The 19,718-nt window shown below is 43.4% G+C and overlaps 1 protein-coding gene across 2 annotated transcripts in view; it reads left to right on the forward strand.

The window, feature by feature from the left end:
- The window catches only part of MMEL1 (membrane metalloendopeptidase like 1), a 138,458-nt gene that overhangs the window by 56,704 nt on the left and 62,036 nt on the right, over positions 1-19,718 (forward strand). For both annotated transcript variants that reach the window (XM_033922970.1, XM_033922971.1), the window contains exons 3-5: positions 15,259-15,318; positions 16,822-16,983; positions 19,074-19,154. In XM_033922970.1, the coding sequence (XP_033778861.1) occupies positions 15,259-15,318; positions 16,822-16,983; positions 19,074-19,154 (303 nt within the window). The remainder of the gene's footprint in view (positions 1-15,258; positions 15,319-16,821; positions 16,984-19,073; positions 19,155-19,718) is intronic.

Here is a 19,718-nt window from a genome sequence, read left to right on the forward strand (position 1 = left end):
TTGTTCCCCCCCATTATTTTATTTTTATTACATTATAATAAATGAATTAAACATAAATATATTTCAAGTAAATTTTACATATATTAATATCATCCCTCCTATTCCCCACCCCCACCCGAGAATTAAAGGTGACATGAAATACCAAGTATAAAATGCAAAGAACATTTACATAGCTTCAACGTAAAGTAACCTAGGCAGTTTACAAAAATACAAACACAATTGTGATCTAACATACAGGTATTAGAATAATAAAACATAACTTATCTGACATATACCTCAAGCAGTAGTGCATCCCAATCAAGTAAACACTTCCATAAACAAAGTAGTTTTCAAAACTTTTTTTAAATTTCTGGATATCAGGGAGCATTCATAATAGTCCTGTTAAATTGTTCCACAATGATACACCTGCCATCAAAATGGCAGATGCTCTGATGCTTGCAGTATGTACATGTAGCAAGCCATCTGTTATCAATCGTAAAGTTCCTTCTGATCTCATGGACCTGTTTGGATGATATAAGCTCATCACCTGTGTCAAATACCAGGGAGTCTTACAATGAATAACTTTAATGATCAACACCAGAACCTTAAAAGCAATCCGGAACTTGATAGGTAACCAATGAAGCTGTTTTAATAATGGCGTTATGTGTTCAAATGTTTTGCCACCACAAATCAAGCGAGACACTGAATTTTGCACTACCTGCAATGGCTTGTACTGTAAAGATGCAAGTCCCAAGAAGAGGGTGTTGCAGTAGTCTAATCTTTCAATTGCCATAGATTGTACCTCTAAATGAAAATCATAAAATGGAAGCATAGGTTTTAATCTACCCAGTAGTCGCATGTGTAGATTTGTAAAATTAAGTTAAAGATGCATCCAAAGGCTTTTCATGGCACAGGATATTCCAGTTTCGAATGTTTATAGCTGATAAATGTTAATCCAGGAAAATATAGTTACTTGTTTCTAAGTGAAATTATACATCATCTTTTGTTACTCGAGTCTGTTAGGAATTATCGAGTTGCAGTTTTGGTCCAGAAAATTGTATATATGGTTTATGGTTTGTTTATATTTAATCCATCTTTTACAAGGCAAAGTACAACATTCACATAATAGTACTTCACAAACAGTTCAGACATCTTACAAAAAAAATAGAAATACAGTCAAACCTTGGTTTGCGAGTAACACAGTTTGCAAGTGTTTTTAAAGACGAACAAAACATTCTCGCAAATCAAGCGTTGACTCGATTTGCGAGCCCCCCCCCCTCCCCCGGCAAACCAGCATCATCCCCTCCGCTCGCATGGCTGCCTTTCTTTCTGTCTGTCTCTCTCCCTGGCCCCCTTTGTCTGTCTGTCTTTCTGTGACTCCCTCTGTCCCTGTGTCTTTCTTCTTTTCTTTCTGTCTCCCTTCCTCCCGCTGGTGCTAGAATATATGTCTGTCTTTCTGTTTCTCTCCTTACCCCTGTCTTTTTCTTTCTGTCTCTCTTCCTCCTGTTGTCTTTCTTTCTGTCTCTCTCCCTTCCTGGCCCCCTTTGTCTGTCTGTATTTCTATCTCTCTCCCTGCCCCTGTCCCTTTCTTCCTATCTCCTTCCTACTTTTACTGACTGGCTATCCATTAAAACTCCCCATAGGCGTCTTTTAAGTTAAAAAGAAACTTCGGCCCGGCCTGTAGCTGCCGACAGCCACAGCAGGCCTACAGCTGCTGCGGCCTGCAGCCGCTGACAGCCGCCGCGGCCTGCAGCCGCTTACAGCCGCCGCCGCCGACATCCGCCCCAGGGGAAGAGAGAAAGAGAGAGAGATTCGCGCGCATGCGCACTCCTACCTGCGGTGCCCTACAGCACACGGAAAACGGGAGCACGCAGGTGGGAGTGCGCCTGCGCGGCTTAGGGTTTTATTATATTAGATGCCTTTTTCTAGTCAATAATTTTTTTAGTGTTGTTGATGAATCATTCATGACCCTTTGTATAAGCCTTTGGTGTTACTTTGTAGATATATGTTCTCTGATATGTCCATCACTTTGCTGGCCCCTCCCATGCCCAAAAGGCCTTATTCTAGGCATTTTTGACTTGGACAAATCTTTGGACGAGAATGGGGTATAAAGATAGAAGACTTAGGGCTCCTTATGCAAAGGCGCGCTAGCGGTTTTAGCGTGTGCGTAGCATGCACTAGCCGCTACCGCCTCCTCCTGAGCAGGTGGTAGTTTTTCAGGTAGCACATGCTATAGCATATGCTAATCCAGTGCATGCGCTAAAAACGCTAGCGCACCTTTGTAAAAGAGGTTCATAGTCAAAAGTGCGCGCCGACAAAGACGCGCCGAGACAACTGAGCGCAAGGCGGAAGCTCGCGCTGAAGAAAAACAGTGTTTTAAGGGGCTCCGACAGGGGGTGTTGGTGGGGAACACCCCCCCCCCACACACTTTACTGAATACAGATCGCGCTGACGTTGTGCGGCGTTGTGGGGAATTTGGGAGGTTGTAACCCCCCTCATTATACTGGAAACTTAACTTTTTCCCTGTTTTTTAGGGAAAAAGTGAAGTTTTCAGTATAATGTGGGGGGTTACAACCTCCCAAACCCCCCACAACACCGGCGCGATCTGTATTTAGTAAAGTGGGGGAGGGGGTTCCCCCACCCCTCCCCCGTCGGAGCCCCTTAAAACACTTAAAGATCTTCACCGGCTCTTGACCCCCCCTTCCTACCTAAAGCAGACACAGTAAATGTTTCAAAATGGTGTCAGAAAAGTCAAAACTACTTAGCTTGTAGGTAGAATGTTCAATGATAGAGCCGGTGAAGATCTTTTCCCTTTCTAGTGCAGTAATTGACATTATAACGCACAGGGTTCTGAGGCTCTCCCCTCATTCATAATTAATGTGCATGAAACTTTCAATGAAATTGTGGCATAAGTAAATTATTTCTTGAATATAAGTGAGAAAGTTTTAGGAGTTGGATCTGATTTTCTTTCTCATTCCTGTATAGAAGATTTGTTAGGTTTTTTTCCCCCAGCAATGCCAAGTAAATATTAAATAGTGACGGAGAGAGAGGAAAGCCCTGGGGAACTCCACAGGAGTTAGTCCAAATTCCTGACAGGACATCTTCAGAATGGACTTGATAAGTCCGAGAGCAGAGAAATCCCTTAAACCAGTGAAGCACCATTCCTGAGATGCGTATGCCATCCCGAAAATCATAGGAATTCTATGAGTCGGAGCAGCGTCGAAGCATTTAGCACTCCAGGCCACGGTAAAAGCCTCTATTGCGGTATAGTGAAAGGGGGGGGGGGGGTATATGAGCAGTGCAGAAGAATGTTGAATCCTGAGAAGATGCAAGGATCAATTTTCTAAGCGAACTGATGGCCAAGATGCAGTAAGCGCTAACGTGTTCTTATAGCAACAACAAAAAAAAAGGCTTACCGTAGGGCACACTGAGACTTCCCTGGTAATTTTGGGGTGTGTGTGCATTACCCATGCCCCAAAAAATGAAATTTATTTTTTAGTACCGAGGGCGGGTCTCTGGACAGAGAGTGGTGGTGCATTAACCAATAAGTATGTGGTTAGCATGTGAGTTTTTACCGCCTACATAATAGGTGATAGTAAGGGATTACATACTAATAGCCAGGAGCTAATGGGAAAATTAGAACATGGCCATTAATACTAAAAATAGGAAAATCAGCCATTTTACCTCTGCAGGAAAAATGGCCTTAGTATGCAGGAATGACGCATGCTAAGGCCTCTTTTTACTGCAGTTAAAAGAACCCCAAGTGAGGGAATAACCACCTGATTGGTATTAGAATGAAGATTTCTTGGCAGGTGATATGGGATCAGCAAGGATCCAATCTAACTAGGAGTACCTATGAAAAAGGCTTTATGGACCAGAAACAAGGTCTTATACTGAATCCAGTGCTGCATTGGAATATCCGGCATTTGAGGTGTTATCCGACCATCATTTGGTCTTTCAGGACTAAAGCAGGCATTTATATTCTGAACTAATTCTACTAACGCTTCACTGCTTTTCAGAGACATGACATTGAAACGATCACATTAGGAGCAAAGACTTCCAGAACTGCTGAGCTCAAGTGCAATTTTCTTGCCAGATGCATCCAGGCAGCCCTAAGGCATTACTTTTCTACAATCACATAAAATACTGGCATTTCAGAATGCCTAACATTCGATCAATGTCCTTGTCACAAAAGTTAATTAAATTGGTAGAACATTGAAAGGTTTATCCATATATGGTGATATGCGCTATACTTGATGTTAAAATGTAGGTAGACTAGTGTTCGTCGTTGTAAGACCCAGGAGCTACTGATGGCTCCCATTTATCCCACATGCTTTGGAGGAAAGGCGGGAGAGGGGAGATATGATAGAGATGTTTAAATACCTATGTGGCGTAAATGTGCATGAGTCGAGTCTCTTTCATTTAAAAGGAAGCTCTGGAATGAAAGGGCATAGGATGAAGTTAAGAGGTGATAGGCTCCGGAGTAATCTAAGGAAATACTTTTATACAGAAAGGGTGGTTGATCGCTGGAATAGCCTTCCACTTCAGGTTATTGAGGCCACCAGTGTGGCGGATTTTAAGGCCAGATGGGATAGACATGTGGGATCTATCCGCAAAGATAGATAGGGAGGATCACTGGAGTGGGCAGACTTGATGGGCCGTGGCCCTTATCTGCCGTCTATTTCTATGTTTCTATGTTTATCCCCCCCAGCACCGCAAAGACAATTCTTACCCGATTGGGCACCGGCACCGGCACCAACACCAATGCACAGCATGTGCCAGTGCCAGTGCCCGAAGATCCTCTCTCGTTGGGTTGGGCTGGGCTGGGTTGGGCGGTGCGAGAGAGATCCTCCTTCTTCCTGTGCCGGGCTGGACTAGGCTTTGAGCATTTGCGCATGCTCAAAGCCTTCTGGTCTCGCTCTCTCTGATTATCTCGGATCAGAGGGGGAGGGGGGCGATGCGAGCGGGGAGGAGGATGCCGGTTCGGAGTGGGCGGGAGGAGGTTATTTAGCATGCGCGGTATACGCGTGTGCGCGCTATATTATAATTTTATTACATAAATTTCTGTTCCCCGCGCGCTATACCCGTGTGCGCGTTTTACATGGGTGCGCGGTATATGAGTGAAAATACGGTAAATAAACCATTCACCCCACATAGACTTTCCTGCTTCAATGTCACATTTATTTTGAAGCAGGGAGACACATCCTCGGTCTGAAAAACTCCATAAAGCAACTGTCTATGCGAAACATGTAATCTACTAAAGTGCAATTCTCAATATTAATAAATGACAGAGGCATAAAAAAATGGTGTCAACTTATCTGTAGAAGTTTCCTAGTGCTGGGCTTATGTTGAAGCAGGAAAAAAAATCGCCAAGGCGAAGCAAATGCTTAATGCTGAGGAGCGGTTATGCCGTAACTGCTACGTTCTCTTCAATGTCCATTTCCAACAGGACCCCCTGTTTCGCTTTATGCTTCTTCAGGGAAATGAGCGTCGATTATCCCGCTTCGCATTTGCTTCGCCTTGGCAATTTTTTTCTGCTTCAGCATAAGCCCAGCACATCACAATGGATCATACTCGGAATTCTTGATGACATCATAATGCAGCTGAATATGATTCCCCCACCTTCTTGTCCAGTTTGTCTGTCTTGACTAGATTGTAAGCTCTTTTGGACAGGGGCTCTCTCTTGATGTAGAGTGCTGCATATATCTAGTAGCACTATAGAAATGATTAGTAGTAATAGAAGCTGTCTGAACACTCGGTGACATCACAATGCATCTGGATCATACTCGGAATTCTTGATGACATCATAATGCAGCTGAATATGATTCCCCCACCTTCTTGTCCAGTTTGTCTTGACTAGATTGTAAGCTCTTTTGGGCAGGGGCTTTCTCTTGATGTAGAGTGCTGCATATGTCTAGTAGCACTATAGAAATGATTAGTGGTAATAGAAGCTGTCTGAACACTCGGTGACATCACAACACTCGGAATTCTTGATGACATCATAATGCAGCTGAATATGATTCCCCCACTTTCTTGTCTAGTTTGTCTGTCTTGACTAGATTGTAAGCTCTTTTGGACAGGGGCTCTCTCTTGATTTAGAGTGCTGCATATGTCTAAAGCACTATATAAATGATTAGTAGTAATAGAAGCTGTCTGAACACTCGGTGACATCACAATGCATCTGGATCATACTCGGAATTCTTGATGACATCATAATGCAGCTGAATATGATTCCCCCACCTTCTTGACCAGTTTGTCTTGACTAGATTGTAAGCTCTTTTGGGCAGGGGCTCTTTCTTCTGTGTTTTGATGTGCAGTGCTGTGCATGTTTGCTAGCGCTACCGAAATGATAAGTAGCAGAGGTGGTAATAGTAGCCCATAGGGATTGAATGGGCTGCGTCACATTTGCCTTTTGGGAATTGTTACTGTGGCTTTGTAAAAGAGGGGGGGAGCCCTTTAAAGTGTCATTAGTAGTCAGCCTGGCCATTAGTGTGTGTGTGTGGAGGGGGGGGGGGGTTGTAGATCAGCAGAAATTTTGGGACATGAATTTAAGCTCATTTCTGCTTCTTATTCTCTGCATTCCCCTGACCAAATCACCTTCTTTTCCAGGGCATCTGGAATCCAGTTCCAAACATCCAGTTTTCACATTTTCTGGTGAATAAATATATCCCGTTATCCTTCCCAAATACAGTACATTTCTAAACTTGGGCTTCTCACTGCAGAACGCACCCAATAAATTTAAGGGAGGTTTATTATAAACTTGCCATGCAATGCTTTGTCCAATAAAAAGACTGTCATTCTTTCACACACATATACCAAGAAGAGTCAAACAGAGGACACAGAAATTTGGGGGAAGATTGTACTCCAGCATTATCTTGGATCAGAACTTCCACCCCAGCTAGAGTTTCTAACACAGCGTGGCTCGAAAACAGAAAAGAAATCGCAATAATTTTGTGTGCTGAATTCCTCAAAGTGTAGTTTCTAAACTTATAGTTGTTGGTTTTTTTTTTTTTTTGGGGGGGGGGGGGAGTTTCTGCAAAAAAAAAAAAAAAAAAGGTGGGAGGGCTCTTATTAGTCCAAGTTTGAATCTTGTGAGCATTATCACCAAGGTTTCAGTCCTGGCTACTGTCCATATGTGCAATCTTTCTAAACACTCGTAATTCAGTTGCCTTAAAATGTTCAAGAAGCCATTAGAAATGAGTTTAGTATTTCTAGTTAATGCTTGGGTCGTGGAGGGCTGGGCATTCCGGCTGCTGTACCGTAGGAGTTTCCATAGGAAACTTAAATGTCACTGCAGGCAGAGATTTGCAGTAAGATGTGATTATCTGGGGAAGGAAGGACGGAGAGCAGGGGTAATGGAAAAAGCAGTTTTGCCAAACACGAGCAAAACTGTGGCCTTAACACATCCTTTGGTGGGCCATTCCCGCACACTATGGCCATTTTTACCGCAGGTGTAAAATGGTTGATTTTTCTGTTTTCCCTCTTAATGGCCACACGCTGATTTTCCCATTAGCACATAAGCCCTTATATGTAGGCGGCAAAGGCCCGATTCTATAAATGGCGCCTAGCAAAGCAGCACCTACCGCATGTCTTTCAAAGTTAGGCGTCGTTGTAGAGAATGACACGGGGATAGAATTTGTCCCCATCCCTGCGTCTGACCGCGGGAACCTTTTCCTGTGTCATTCTTTAAGGCAGCGTGACAGACTTTAAGAATAAATGGGATACCCATGTGGGATCCCTACGAGGGTCAAGATAAGGAAATTGGGTCATTAGGGCATAGACAAGGGGTGGGTAAGCAGAGTGGGCAGACTTGATGGGCTGTAGCCCTTTTCTGCCGTCATCTTCTATGTTTCTATGTTTCTAAAGTCCCTCCTCGAGGGCCGCAATCCAGTCGGGTTTTCAGGATTTCCCCCAATGAATATGCATGAGATCTGTTAGCATACAATGAAAGCAATGCATGCAAATAGATCTCATGCAAGTTCATTGGGGAAATCCTGAAACCCCGACTGGATTGCGGCCCTCGAGGAGGGACTTTGACACCCCTGCTTTAAGGAGAGAGGGAAGAATCAGAGAATGAATGGGCAGTGGCGTAGTAAAGGGGGAGGGACCGCCCCGGGCGCCGTCTTGGTGCGGGCGCCAGTACCCATCCTCCTCTCTGCCCCCACCCTGTCCTTTCCCGATCCCCCATGTCATGCATGTGTGCCCCTTCCCTTCTCTCGTAGCTCTTTAATTTTCCCAGTGCGAGCAGCATCATGAACCCACATCGGTGTCGGCTCTCTCTGATGTCACTTCCGGATCCCGCATCTACCTAGTGACAGCAAATTAATTTTTTTAAATTGTTTTTTTAATGGCACTGGCCGATCTAAGTGCCTAACAGTAGGAGTCTGTCATATAATCAGAGCCTAAGAGCTCATACGCCATGCTTATGCTAATCAGTTGCCACTAACTGATTAGTACAGAACACACCCACTCTCCGCCCCCAGACCCGCCCTAGTGCAGCACAGGGCTAACATGCACACATCTAAATGTTACCACAAAGCACCTCAGCACACACCCCAGTATGCCATCGTTTGCTGGGGTAAGTGCGTGCAACTTAGTAAAAGGGTCCCTCGGTTTTTGAAGGAGCTTGGAGGATAATTTGCAGGCTGAGGATGAGGTGATTAGAAGAACACAAGAAGGCTGATACTTGGTCAGAAAAAAAAAAAGATGAGATTTTCTGAAATCAGTTCTGACCTAGTTTACAACAACTGAGCATTTTTAAAAAAAAATCTTTATTGATTTTTTTAAAATCTAAAACAGTGTCATACAAATGAAAGAACATTAGGTATTACATACATTACACTAATATCTGTACAGGTAACATACATAGCATTCAAGATTTTCAGTTTCCCTACATATGATAGTAACATAATATAACATAATATATAGTATAATTGAAGAATAAAGTTACCCAAATGTCACCATCAATATTTATTCCCCCCCCCCCCCCACGCTTCAACTCCCCACCTCCCTCAACAACTGAGCATTGATCAAGATATTGCTCCTGAACTACCTTTTCGATACTGAGTTTCTGTTTAAAGCCTGGGCTTTTCTTTGTCAATTTTAACTAGATTTACTGCAATAAATATTCCTCCAGACCTATGTCTTATACTGTATGTGTGTCTTGAATGTAAGCTCTAAGGCACACTAAGCGGAGCAAATGCTTGTCTCAGCACATTATAATTGAAATTATAAAATTGAAAAACCAACATAAAATTAAAATTTGAGAGTTATTTATTTAAATTTATTTAAGCTATGGATGGGTAATAGTAACAACGGTGAAACTAAAATAGATAGAATCAAATTGCTGATCAATGCGATGGATGGGCTTGTTTTTGAGTGCAAATTAACTCAAAATGTGGCTCAACGGTCGACAAACATTTCATCATCCACCATCTGCTGGCGTTCTCTTTTTTTGTATTTCTGTCAGCGCTGAAAATCCAAGTTTACAAAGATAAGAAGATCCAAATGGTAACAAAGCCTTGTTTGTTTCATTGCTCAAGTTAGGATAACGACTGCGTAAAAAATAAAACTCCAAAATCTTTTATAATGACTGCCTCTGGCGTCATATCTGGTTACTTACCCCGTCTTTTACTAAGGTGCGCTAACTGATTAGCTAAATGCTAACGCGTGCATGTTAGTCTATGGACGCGTTAGCGATTAGCGCGTGCTAACCGGTTAGCGCACCTTAGTAAAAGAGGCGGTAAGTAACCAGATATGACGCCAGAGGCAGTCATTATAAAAGATACAATCGACTGGACAGCAGGCCATTCACTGCAACCAGTGGCATAATTAGGGGGGGGGTCCTCACACCCAGGAAGTGATGTCAGAGGAAGAGCCGACACTGGCGTGAGCTTGGGGTTGCTGCTCGCGTCGGGAACATTAAAGAGTTATGGGGGAAGGGAAGAGGTGCACACATGCGGCAGGAGGGGGTGGGGGAGGGGCGCCTCTCACCCTCGCGACGCCACTGACTGCAACCATCAGTTTCCCGGTACTGACCGGTGGGACTGCAGTGTGCTGCCACCTGAGTGGCTACATGAAGACCTGTGGTGTCACTAACCCCCTCTTTTACAAAGGTGTGCTATGCTTTTTAGCACACGCTAAACGCTAAGGCGTGCATGTTATCCTATGGACGCGTTAGCGGTTAGCACACACGTTGATTTAGCGCACGACAGCCTACGTTGTGCTTCTTCTACAAATAATCCAGAACACAGCAGTAAAAGTCATTTACAAGGCCAAAAAATTTGACCACGTAGCTCCTGATAAAAGCCCATTGGCTTCCCGTCCACCACCGTGCCATTTATAAAACCCTATTATTGACTTTTAAAACAAGAAACACTGGACAGCCTGAATTCATTAATAAATCTTTGATACCGCACGTCACATCGCGTTTTCTTCGTTGCTCAGAGCACAATTCGTTAGCAATCCCAACCTTGAACCATATTAGCACTAGAAGAAACACTATCTTTTCAGTAGTTGCCCCGACCCTCTGGAATTCGGCACCAAATGCTCTAAGAGAGATAACGGATCTCGAGAAATTTAAATCTTTTCTTAAGACATTCCTTTTTAAAGATGCTTTTCAAGTATAAATGTCCTTTTAAAGATTTAAAAAAAATGTTTTATCTTGTATTGGACTTACTTGTTTTTAACCCCACCCTTTTGTTTATACCTTACTTTTCTTTAATAGTTGTGGTTCTCCCCCTTTTTTCCACTCGTACCCGTTTGTCCAGTCGAGTATGTTATTGTTTTGTCTAATCGTGTATGTTTATTTTGTTAAAGTTATGTTCATTTCTATTATCTGTTTAAGGTGGTATATCAAATTTTTAATAAACTTGAAACTTGATTTTTTATTCTTGCCTTATCAACTTACTGGAAAGAACCCACTGGCATCAGATTTCTAGCACCAACCTATTTGGTTTCTAAAGTGTTGTAGACTGCTGGTTCCAGTCTGGCTACTCCAATGGCCCACAGTATTGTGAGGTTGCTCCCTGTGATCCTGGGCAAGTTGCTTAATCCTCCACTGCCCCAGGTACATTAGATAGGACAGATCGGGAAAATGCTGGAGTGGGAGGGAGACAGAAAGACAGACAGACATACCGTGTTTCCCCGATGATAAGGCAGGGCCATCAAATAAGACAGCCCCCCCTTTTTAGAAAAAATTGTAAAATAAGGCACCCCCCCCCGCAAATAAGGCACCCCCCCCCCCGCAAATAAGCCACCCACCGATACCTGTGCTTACCCGAATCGGGTGGTACGGTGGGTGACTCCGTGTGGTCCCTCCGTCTACCGCAGGGGTCGGCAACCCACGGCTCCAGAGCCGCATGTGGCTCTTTTCCACCTTTGCCGTGGCTCCGGTAGTGTGTCACGCAGGAATGCAACTTACAAGTCCGGCGTCGCGGCGGGAAATAGCCATGCTGAGCAGTGAGCTCAGCACGTACACAGATGAAAGCCTTGCTTGCTGCAAGCAAGGCTTTCATCTGTGTAGTGCTGAGCTCACTGCTCAGCATGGCTATTTCCCGCCGCGACGGACTTGTAAGTTGCATGCCTGAAAAAGAAATCATCCTGGCCGGGGGTCGGTGTCATGCTCTGGAGATCTACAGCCTTCCTATCTCCCTCTCCCTTCTACCTGCTTCCGGCCACATCCCCTGCTCCGCGGCTCTCTTCGGCAACTCAGCAGCAGCGATCGACACAAGCTTCTGACGTCGGGGCCTACCCTCTGCGAGTCCCGCTTGTTTCAACTTCCTTTTTCCACAAAGGCGGGACTCGTAGAGGGAAGGCCTCGATGTCGGCAGCTTGTCTTGATCACCGCTGCTGACGAGTTGCTGAAGAGAGCCACGGAGCAGGGGGATGTTGCCAGGTGCAGGTAGAAGGGAGAGGGCCAGATGCAGGACTCGTGGGTGAGGGAGGAGAAGAGAGAGGGGAGGGAAACAAAAGGAAATATTTCATACTGGGCTGGGCCGGAGTGGAGGGAGGGTGGATTGAAAGGGTAAATAAGGCATCCCCCGAAAATAAGTCCTAGAGCATATTTTGGCCTTCCAAAAAAAATAAGACAGTGTCTTACCATCGGGGAAACACGGTATATTCTAGCACCCGTTAATGTAACGGGCTTAATGACTAGTGAACCATAAGTATACACTAGAATAGATGTATGTCGCGTGCACAAGAGTCTGTCAATGTTATGAGCCTCTGTGTGCGTAAGGATACAAGCATCATTCTTTGGCATGATTGGACCTTGAAAACTAATGGCAAGTAATTTTAGTTTTATTTGTTACAAAATCTTCACATTATAGATGTTTTTTAACAATTTTCTAAAATTCATTTAAATTAACTGGCGAGGATCAGGATCCCAATAATGACTGCCTCTAGCGCCATGTCTAGTTACTTACCCCGTCTTTTATTAAGGTACACTAACTGATTAGCTAAATGCTAACGCATGCATGTTAGTCTATGGACGCGTTAGCGATTAGCGCGTGCTAACCGGTTAGCGCACCTTAGTAAAAGAGGCGGTAAGTCACCAGATCGGGAAAATGCTGGAGTAGCTGATTGCAAACCGCTTAGATAACCTTGATAGGCAGCATATAAATACCTAAATAAATAAATTTCATATCTGCTTTGCCTCTGCCCCCAGCCCCCCCCCCCCCCACCAGGGGAGCCAAGAATGGGTTGTTTGAAACACTGCATCCTCCCAACCTGCCTCTATCACTTTCCTCTAGATGAAATGCTCTGATTCTTCTATTAAAAAAAAAAAAAAAAGGCAGAAGAATGTAGTCATTTAGCATTTATCTTCAAATAGGCCCATTATGAATATGTATGTGTCACATTTGATACAATGGCTCTAAGATTGAAGCCAATTTATTAATTATGGAGTCCTTAAAAACCTAGCTACTGGGAATGGGGAAAGCAGGTAGTGGCAGAAGAGCTGGATATACGAATCCCCCATCCGTGGGGAGCTGGGAAAGAGCACCGACAACCTGCTAGCATTTGAGATAAGACACAGAACATTGAAAAAGTTACTAGATTGGAAAAAAAACAAAAAAAAAAAGGACTTCAACTTGTTAGCTGAACTGCATAAAACACTTGGAGAAGGTCAACCACGACACAGAATTCATTTGGAGGGAAAAACATTGGAAAGGAAACGGAAAGTATTTAGCAAAGGACCTTTACAAAGTTGCCAAAAAAAGAAAGCACAAAACAATAGGAAATGTATGCAACGACAAGAAAGTTCTGGAAAAAGAAAGTCTTGCACATAATGAAAAGGAAGTGACAGAGAAAACCTTCCACAACTACAAAGGGTTCAAGAAAGTAATTAGAAAAGCTAAACTGAGAGAAAAAAAATTGCTAAAGATAGAAAATCACCATTGAGCTAGGACATAACCGACTGGAGCAGCCGATACCATTCTGTTCTGATTAGTTTCTATTTTCCGTAACTATTTTCTTTGAGCTCCCCAATATTGTGGGCTAACAGTGTAATTGCAATTTTTTCTTTACAATTTTTAAATTCAAGTACTATATATATAATAATAATTTTATTTTTATATACCACCTGACCAGGAATGGTTCTAGGCGGTTCACAAGTAAAACTGAACATGCAGCGAAAAATACAGTTTGAAAGTGGAAATACATCAGATAGTAAAACATAGGAAATACATAAAATTTAAAAGACAACAGAATGCATTAAGATACAAATTTATCAAATTGTGTCTTCAATAATTTTCTAAAATCGAGATAGGAAGAAGCTCCTAGCATAATTTTTCCAAACCAAACATTCAATTTAGCAGCCTGAAAAGAGAAGGTTCTCTCAAGAAACCTTTTATAACAACATAATTGGGAAGGGGTAAAACGCGGACCTGGCAGATCTAAACCCGCACGTCCTTAAAAATCTGAGGTCCGTGCCACTTGTAGTTAGTTTCTGGCTCTGACAGACCTCGGTGACAATTTAGTGCTGACGGATCCGTCTCAGCATAGGGAGGGAAAAGTATTAGGATCCGTCAGCGCTACGATGTCAACGAGGTCTGTCAGAGCCGATTTACTGCGGCTGCAGGAAACCGGTTTAAATGATTCGTTTTAGAGCCGCTCCAGCACTAGTCTCTGGCTCTGACAGACCTCGGTGACATTTTAGCGCTGACGGATCCTAATACTTTTCCCTCCCTATGCTGAGACGGATCCGTCAGCGCTGTCACCGAGGTCTGTAAGAGCTACAAGTGGCACGGACACGGACCTCAGATTTTTAAGGACGTGCGGGTTTAGACCTGCGAGGTCCGTGTTTTACCCCCTTTCCAACATAATTTAATAGAAAGGAATGTAAACAAATTTATTTGAGTGGTTCCAAGAAAAATGGGAAACAAGGTAAGCCAGGTAACATGCCAAAGATTGATTTATAACAAATATAAGCAAATTTAAACAAACCTCTGGCCTGTAGAGAAGGAAAAACCTCATTTCAAAATAAAAAGATACTGGTAAAAAATCACCAGCTCCCAAAAGGTTCTTTAGGTATTTAAATATTAAAGGGTTAAGACATTTCCTTCATAAATTGAATGAGATACAGAATCACCTGGCACAGAGTCAAATCAGAAGTATTTGCAGTGCTTGACTGGAAGATCAGCATAAATAAATCCAGTCCTATACACTAGGGCTCATAGTATACTGCCTTTATGACCCTATGGATAATGGAACAACTTTCTATCTTAGATCAGGACCATATTACCTGGGGAAGAAAATTTGGGTCTCAAAAGTTAGTCAAAATTGCATTGCTCGTCCAATAAAAAAAAGTCTCATTTTATTTTCCTTTATTTTTTCTGTGTTATTTCAGTTTATAACTTACTACATATCAATGCTTCTAATTAACTACCTTCCTTATCCCTCATGTAAAGGTCTGGTTGAAATGAGCATTTTTAATATATTTATATGTATTTTTGTGCCTTTTAGTTAGACATATTTGTGTTAGTTATTTCAAGTCAATATAACTTAGCAAGGATTAAACCGCTTCGAACTTCACGGTATTGCAGTATATAAGAAATAAATTATTATTATTATTATTACTCTGTTTCTTTATTTAGAAGCAAAAACAAAAGAAGGAAATACCCTATGTCCCACACAAGACAGCTGTGTCTACTTTTGGGACGTTATGGAAGGACATCAGCCTTCTTCCATTATCTTTTGCCACAATAAGTTCACCAAAGATTAAAACTGTGCCACAGTCAGATTAGCTTTAATAATGCCTAAATATTATTCTTTTGGCAGAGGTCCAGTATTCTACCAGTTCAGAGAATGTATGCACAACTTCAAGATGTGTAACCGCAGGCAAGTATGAATCTCATGTCTGAGGACATCTCTGGTGAGAGAATGTTTACACTTTGATTGGTCATATGTATCGACTTGTTGATGACGAGGTGTTGTCCCCTCTTTCTACTTACAGCTAATTTCCCGAGTAATGTCGTTTTCTGATTTAGGACCTGACTCAAAGACTTTATATGCACACTTACTGCAGTTTAAAATGACTTAGCATGGGACGCGCTCAGGTGTCCTGCAGTAAGTTGAAATCTACGCGGTAGAAACCTCTATCATGGCTTAGGAAAAGAGGGCCTAAATTAATGATCTGCAAGTTGGAATGACGAGTGAGGTGATTAAAATTTGCAGATGACACTAAACTGTTCGAAGCTGTTAAAATGCATGCAGACTGTGAAAATTTGTAGGCAGACCTTAGGAAATTGGAAGACTGGGCATCCAAATGGCAGATGAAACTTAATGTGGACAAATGCAAAGTGATGTACATTGGGAAGAATAATCAAATCATAGTTGCCAGACGCTAGGGTCTACTGTGGGAGTTAGTGCCCAAGAAAAGATCTGGATGTCATTGTAGACAATACAATGAAACCTTCTGCCCAATGTGCGGCGACGGTCAAAAAAGCAAACAAGATGCTAGGAATTATTAAAAAGGGGATGGTTAACAAGACTAAGAATGTTATAATGTCTCTATATCACTCCATGGTGCTACTTCACCTGGAGTATTGCATTTAATTCTGGTTGCCCTATCTCAACAAAGATATAACAGGACTAGAAAAGGTTCAAAGAAGAGCAACTAAGATGATAAAGGGGATGGAACTCCTCTCATATGAGGAAAGACCAAAAAGATTAGGGCTATTCAGCTTGGAAAAGAAATGAATGAGGGGAGATATGATTGAAGTATACAAAATCCTGAGTGGTGTGGAACTGGTAAAAGTATATCGATTTTTTTTTTACTCCATCAAAATTTACAAAGACTAGGGGACACTCAAAGTTACAGGAAATACTTTTAAAACCAATAGGAGGAAATATTTTTTCACTCAGTGAATAGTTAAACTCTGGAACACATTGCCAGAGGTTGTGGTAAAAGCAGCTAACGTAGCTGGTTTTAAGAAAGGTTTGGACAATTTCCTGGAGGAAAAGTCCATAGTCTGCTATTGAGACAGACATGGGGGAAACCACTGCTTACATTGGCATTGGTAACATAGATTGTTGCTACTCTTTGGGTTTCTGCCAGGAACTTGTGACCTGATTGGCCACCGTTGGATACTGGTCTAGATCAGGGGTCTCAAAGTCCCTTCTTGAGGGCCACAATCCAGTCGGGTTTTCAGGTTTTCCGCAATGAATATGCATGAGATCTATGTGCATGCACTGCTTTCAATGCATATTCATTGGGGAAATCCTGAAAACCCGACTGGATTGCGGCCCTCAAGGAGGGACTTTGATGGACCATTGGTCTGACCCAATATGGCTCTTCTTGTGTATCTCTTTTATGTATATCTCCTGATTTTGCATGGACAGCTGCCCGTATAATTCAGAACATGGACCCAACCGTCGAACCTTGCCAAGACTTCTACAAGTACGCCTGCGGTGGCTGGCTAAGCAGACATGTCATACCTGAGGCCAACTCACGCTACAGCATTTTCGACATACTAAGAGATGAACTAGAAATCATCCTTAAAGGTGAGGGTGAGAGTTAAATGTCCTACAACAAAGTTACCTACTAAACATCCTGAGCCCAATTTTCAGCTGGTGGCAGGCAGCGCAGTTAGCTGCCGCCACCGGCACTGACCCCAGATATTCAACGCTGGGCCATATTCGGCAACTGGCGTTGACCATCTGGTTTCAGTTTTGTTTGCAGCAATTAACCGGTTAACTAGTTAAGTTCTCAGTGGTTGAAGATAGGCCTCATATTTATGTGGCCTATCTTAACCGTTAAATTTAGCCGGTTTAGCGCTGATCTAGCCTGTTAGTTGGCTAATCAGGAAGGGCCAGATTCTATAAACGGTGCCTAAACATGCTCCACGGGGTTGCCAGTCGAGCACTAGGTCATGCTTATAGAACTGTGCCTAATGGCACCTAAGTAGACGTAGACATCAATAGGCATTGTAGAGGTAGGCACTGATATATTAGGCCAGGTTCAAATGCCTACGTCTACCGCACCTATTCTCTGCCCCTAATCTTGCCTACTGGTCAATTAAGTTTAAGTTAATTAAAACAATTTGGGTTGCACACGGATTTTAGTTAGGAACGACTGGCCATCCTCAACGTAGGCTCTTAGTGGCGTCTAACGTAGGCGTAATTTGTAAAATCTAGAACTTAGCACAGCAGAGATAACTGGCTAACTCACACTAAATATTAGGGGTTAGCTGGCTAAGCATTACTTAACCTGTCATCGGCCGTTCCTGGCAGCTTAAATAGTGCTGAATGTCGGGGAGGCCTTTTTATAACATTTGATGAAAACTCATTTATACTCTCGCTCCCTAAACAGCTACCCACATAAATAGCAGGCCTATTTCTCACTGTTATTAACTTAACCTGCCAGTCTGAACATTGGCTTAGCTGATTAAGTTAGCACCAGCCCCCCCCCCCCAAAAAAAAAAAACCCTGGATATGCAATGCGGGTTACCGGAAACGGCCCATTATTAACATGGAATTTGTGCGGGCTACCTCCCGCGGTCTGAATATCAGCGCCCTAGAAATTGGAAAGGTGGGCCATTCTGCATTTCCTATTTCTTACATGCTTCCTGTAAGAACCCCCCAACTTGCTGCTGTCAAAGATAGGATTCTGGGCTACGTGAACCTTTGGTCTCACTCATTTATATTCCTAAATGTACAGATGGTTCTTTATCATATCCATCAGCCCTTAGGCATTTACAAAGGCAGCACCAGTTGCAATTGGGAAATACTAATAAGTTTATTCCATCACTCTGCTAAATGCTTTAGACAGCTGTATATATACAGTACTCCCCCGATATTCGCGGGGGTTGCGTTCCAGGAACCCCCGCGAATGTCGAAAAACCGCGAATACGGTTTTTAATGGGGGAGACAGGAGAAGGCAGCCGGAGCGCCGGCGAGTGAAGGAAATCACTCGTGGTATGCTCCGACCCCCCTCTTCCCACACTAAAGTCGGGCCTCACCAATCAGGGGCTGCTTTGACACGCAGCTCCTGATTGGCGAGGCCCGACTTTAGTGCAGGAAGAGGCGGTCGGAGCATACCGCGAGTGATTTCCTTCACTCGCCGGCACTCCGGCTGCCCTCTCCTGCCCGGTCATTCGCGGTCAGAAAATACTGCGAATGACCGGGACCGCGAATGACCGTGGGAGCACTGTATATACCCCCTCCTTTACTAACGTGTAGCGCGGGTTTTAGTGCCTGCAGCAGTGGTAGCTGCTCCAACGCTCATAGAATTCCTATGAGCGTCAGCGCAGTTACCGTTGCTGCCGGCGCTAAAACCCACGCTCTGCGTTAGTAAAAGAGGGGGATGGTTAGAGCTAATACTACAGCTATTATTGCATCCTGCGTGAAGACTGAGGGCTCCTTTTAGTAAGGTGCGCTAGCGTTTTTAGCGCGCGCTAATCACGCGCTAAACAAAAATACTAATGCAAGCTCTATGGAGGCGTTAGCATTTAGCGCTTGCGGTATTGTAGCTTGCGCTAAAACCACTAGCGCACCTTAAGTAAAAGGAGCCCTGCGTGAATAAGGATGTTTCCTAGCATAATACTCTGAATGATTCTTTCAATTTTCTAACCACCTTTCCGCCCCACACTTAGGTTTACTGGAGACAGCAGACCACAAGGATCGTGATGCCATCAAAAAAGCTAAGACACTTTATAAATCCTGTATGAATGAGAGTAAGTGGAGCATTGGTAACGTATAAATACAGTAAACCCCCACGAATGCACAGTTCGTAAATTGCGGACCCAGGAATTTGTGGTATTTTCCGACTGCCACTTCCTGGTACTAAACTCACGGTTACACCAATGAGGAGCTGCTTTGACACGCTATCTGGCGTGTCAAAGCAGCTCCTGATTGGTGTAGCCCGACTTTACCAGGAAGAGGCGGTTGGAAAATATCGCAAATGATTCTCCGTACCCGCCGGCGCCTCAGCTACCCTCTCCTGCCTTCGATCAACCCCTGTAAACCACATTTGTGGCTTTTCAAAATTTGCAGGTGTTCTTGGAATGGAACCCCCGTGAATTTGGGGGGAGTACTGTATACTGGAAGCTGTTGGTATGGGCCCTAAAGTGACTGACTAGGTTAGAAACTGGTTTTATGGGAGGCTACAGATGGTAGTGGTAAATGGCATTCACTCTGAGGACAGGACAGTTAACCGTGGGCCAGTTCTTAGTCCATTTTTTAAAAAAACAATTTTGTAAGCCATATTCTAGATGAGCTATCAGGAAAGGCTGCCTCTT

Source organism: Geotrypetes seraphini, chromosome 15 (assembly GCF_902459505.1).
Source record: "Geotrypetes seraphini chromosome 15, aGeoSer1.1, whole genome shotgun sequence".
NCBI lineage: Eukaryota > Metazoa > Chordata > Amphibia > Gymnophiona > Dermophiidae > Geotrypetes > Geotrypetes seraphini.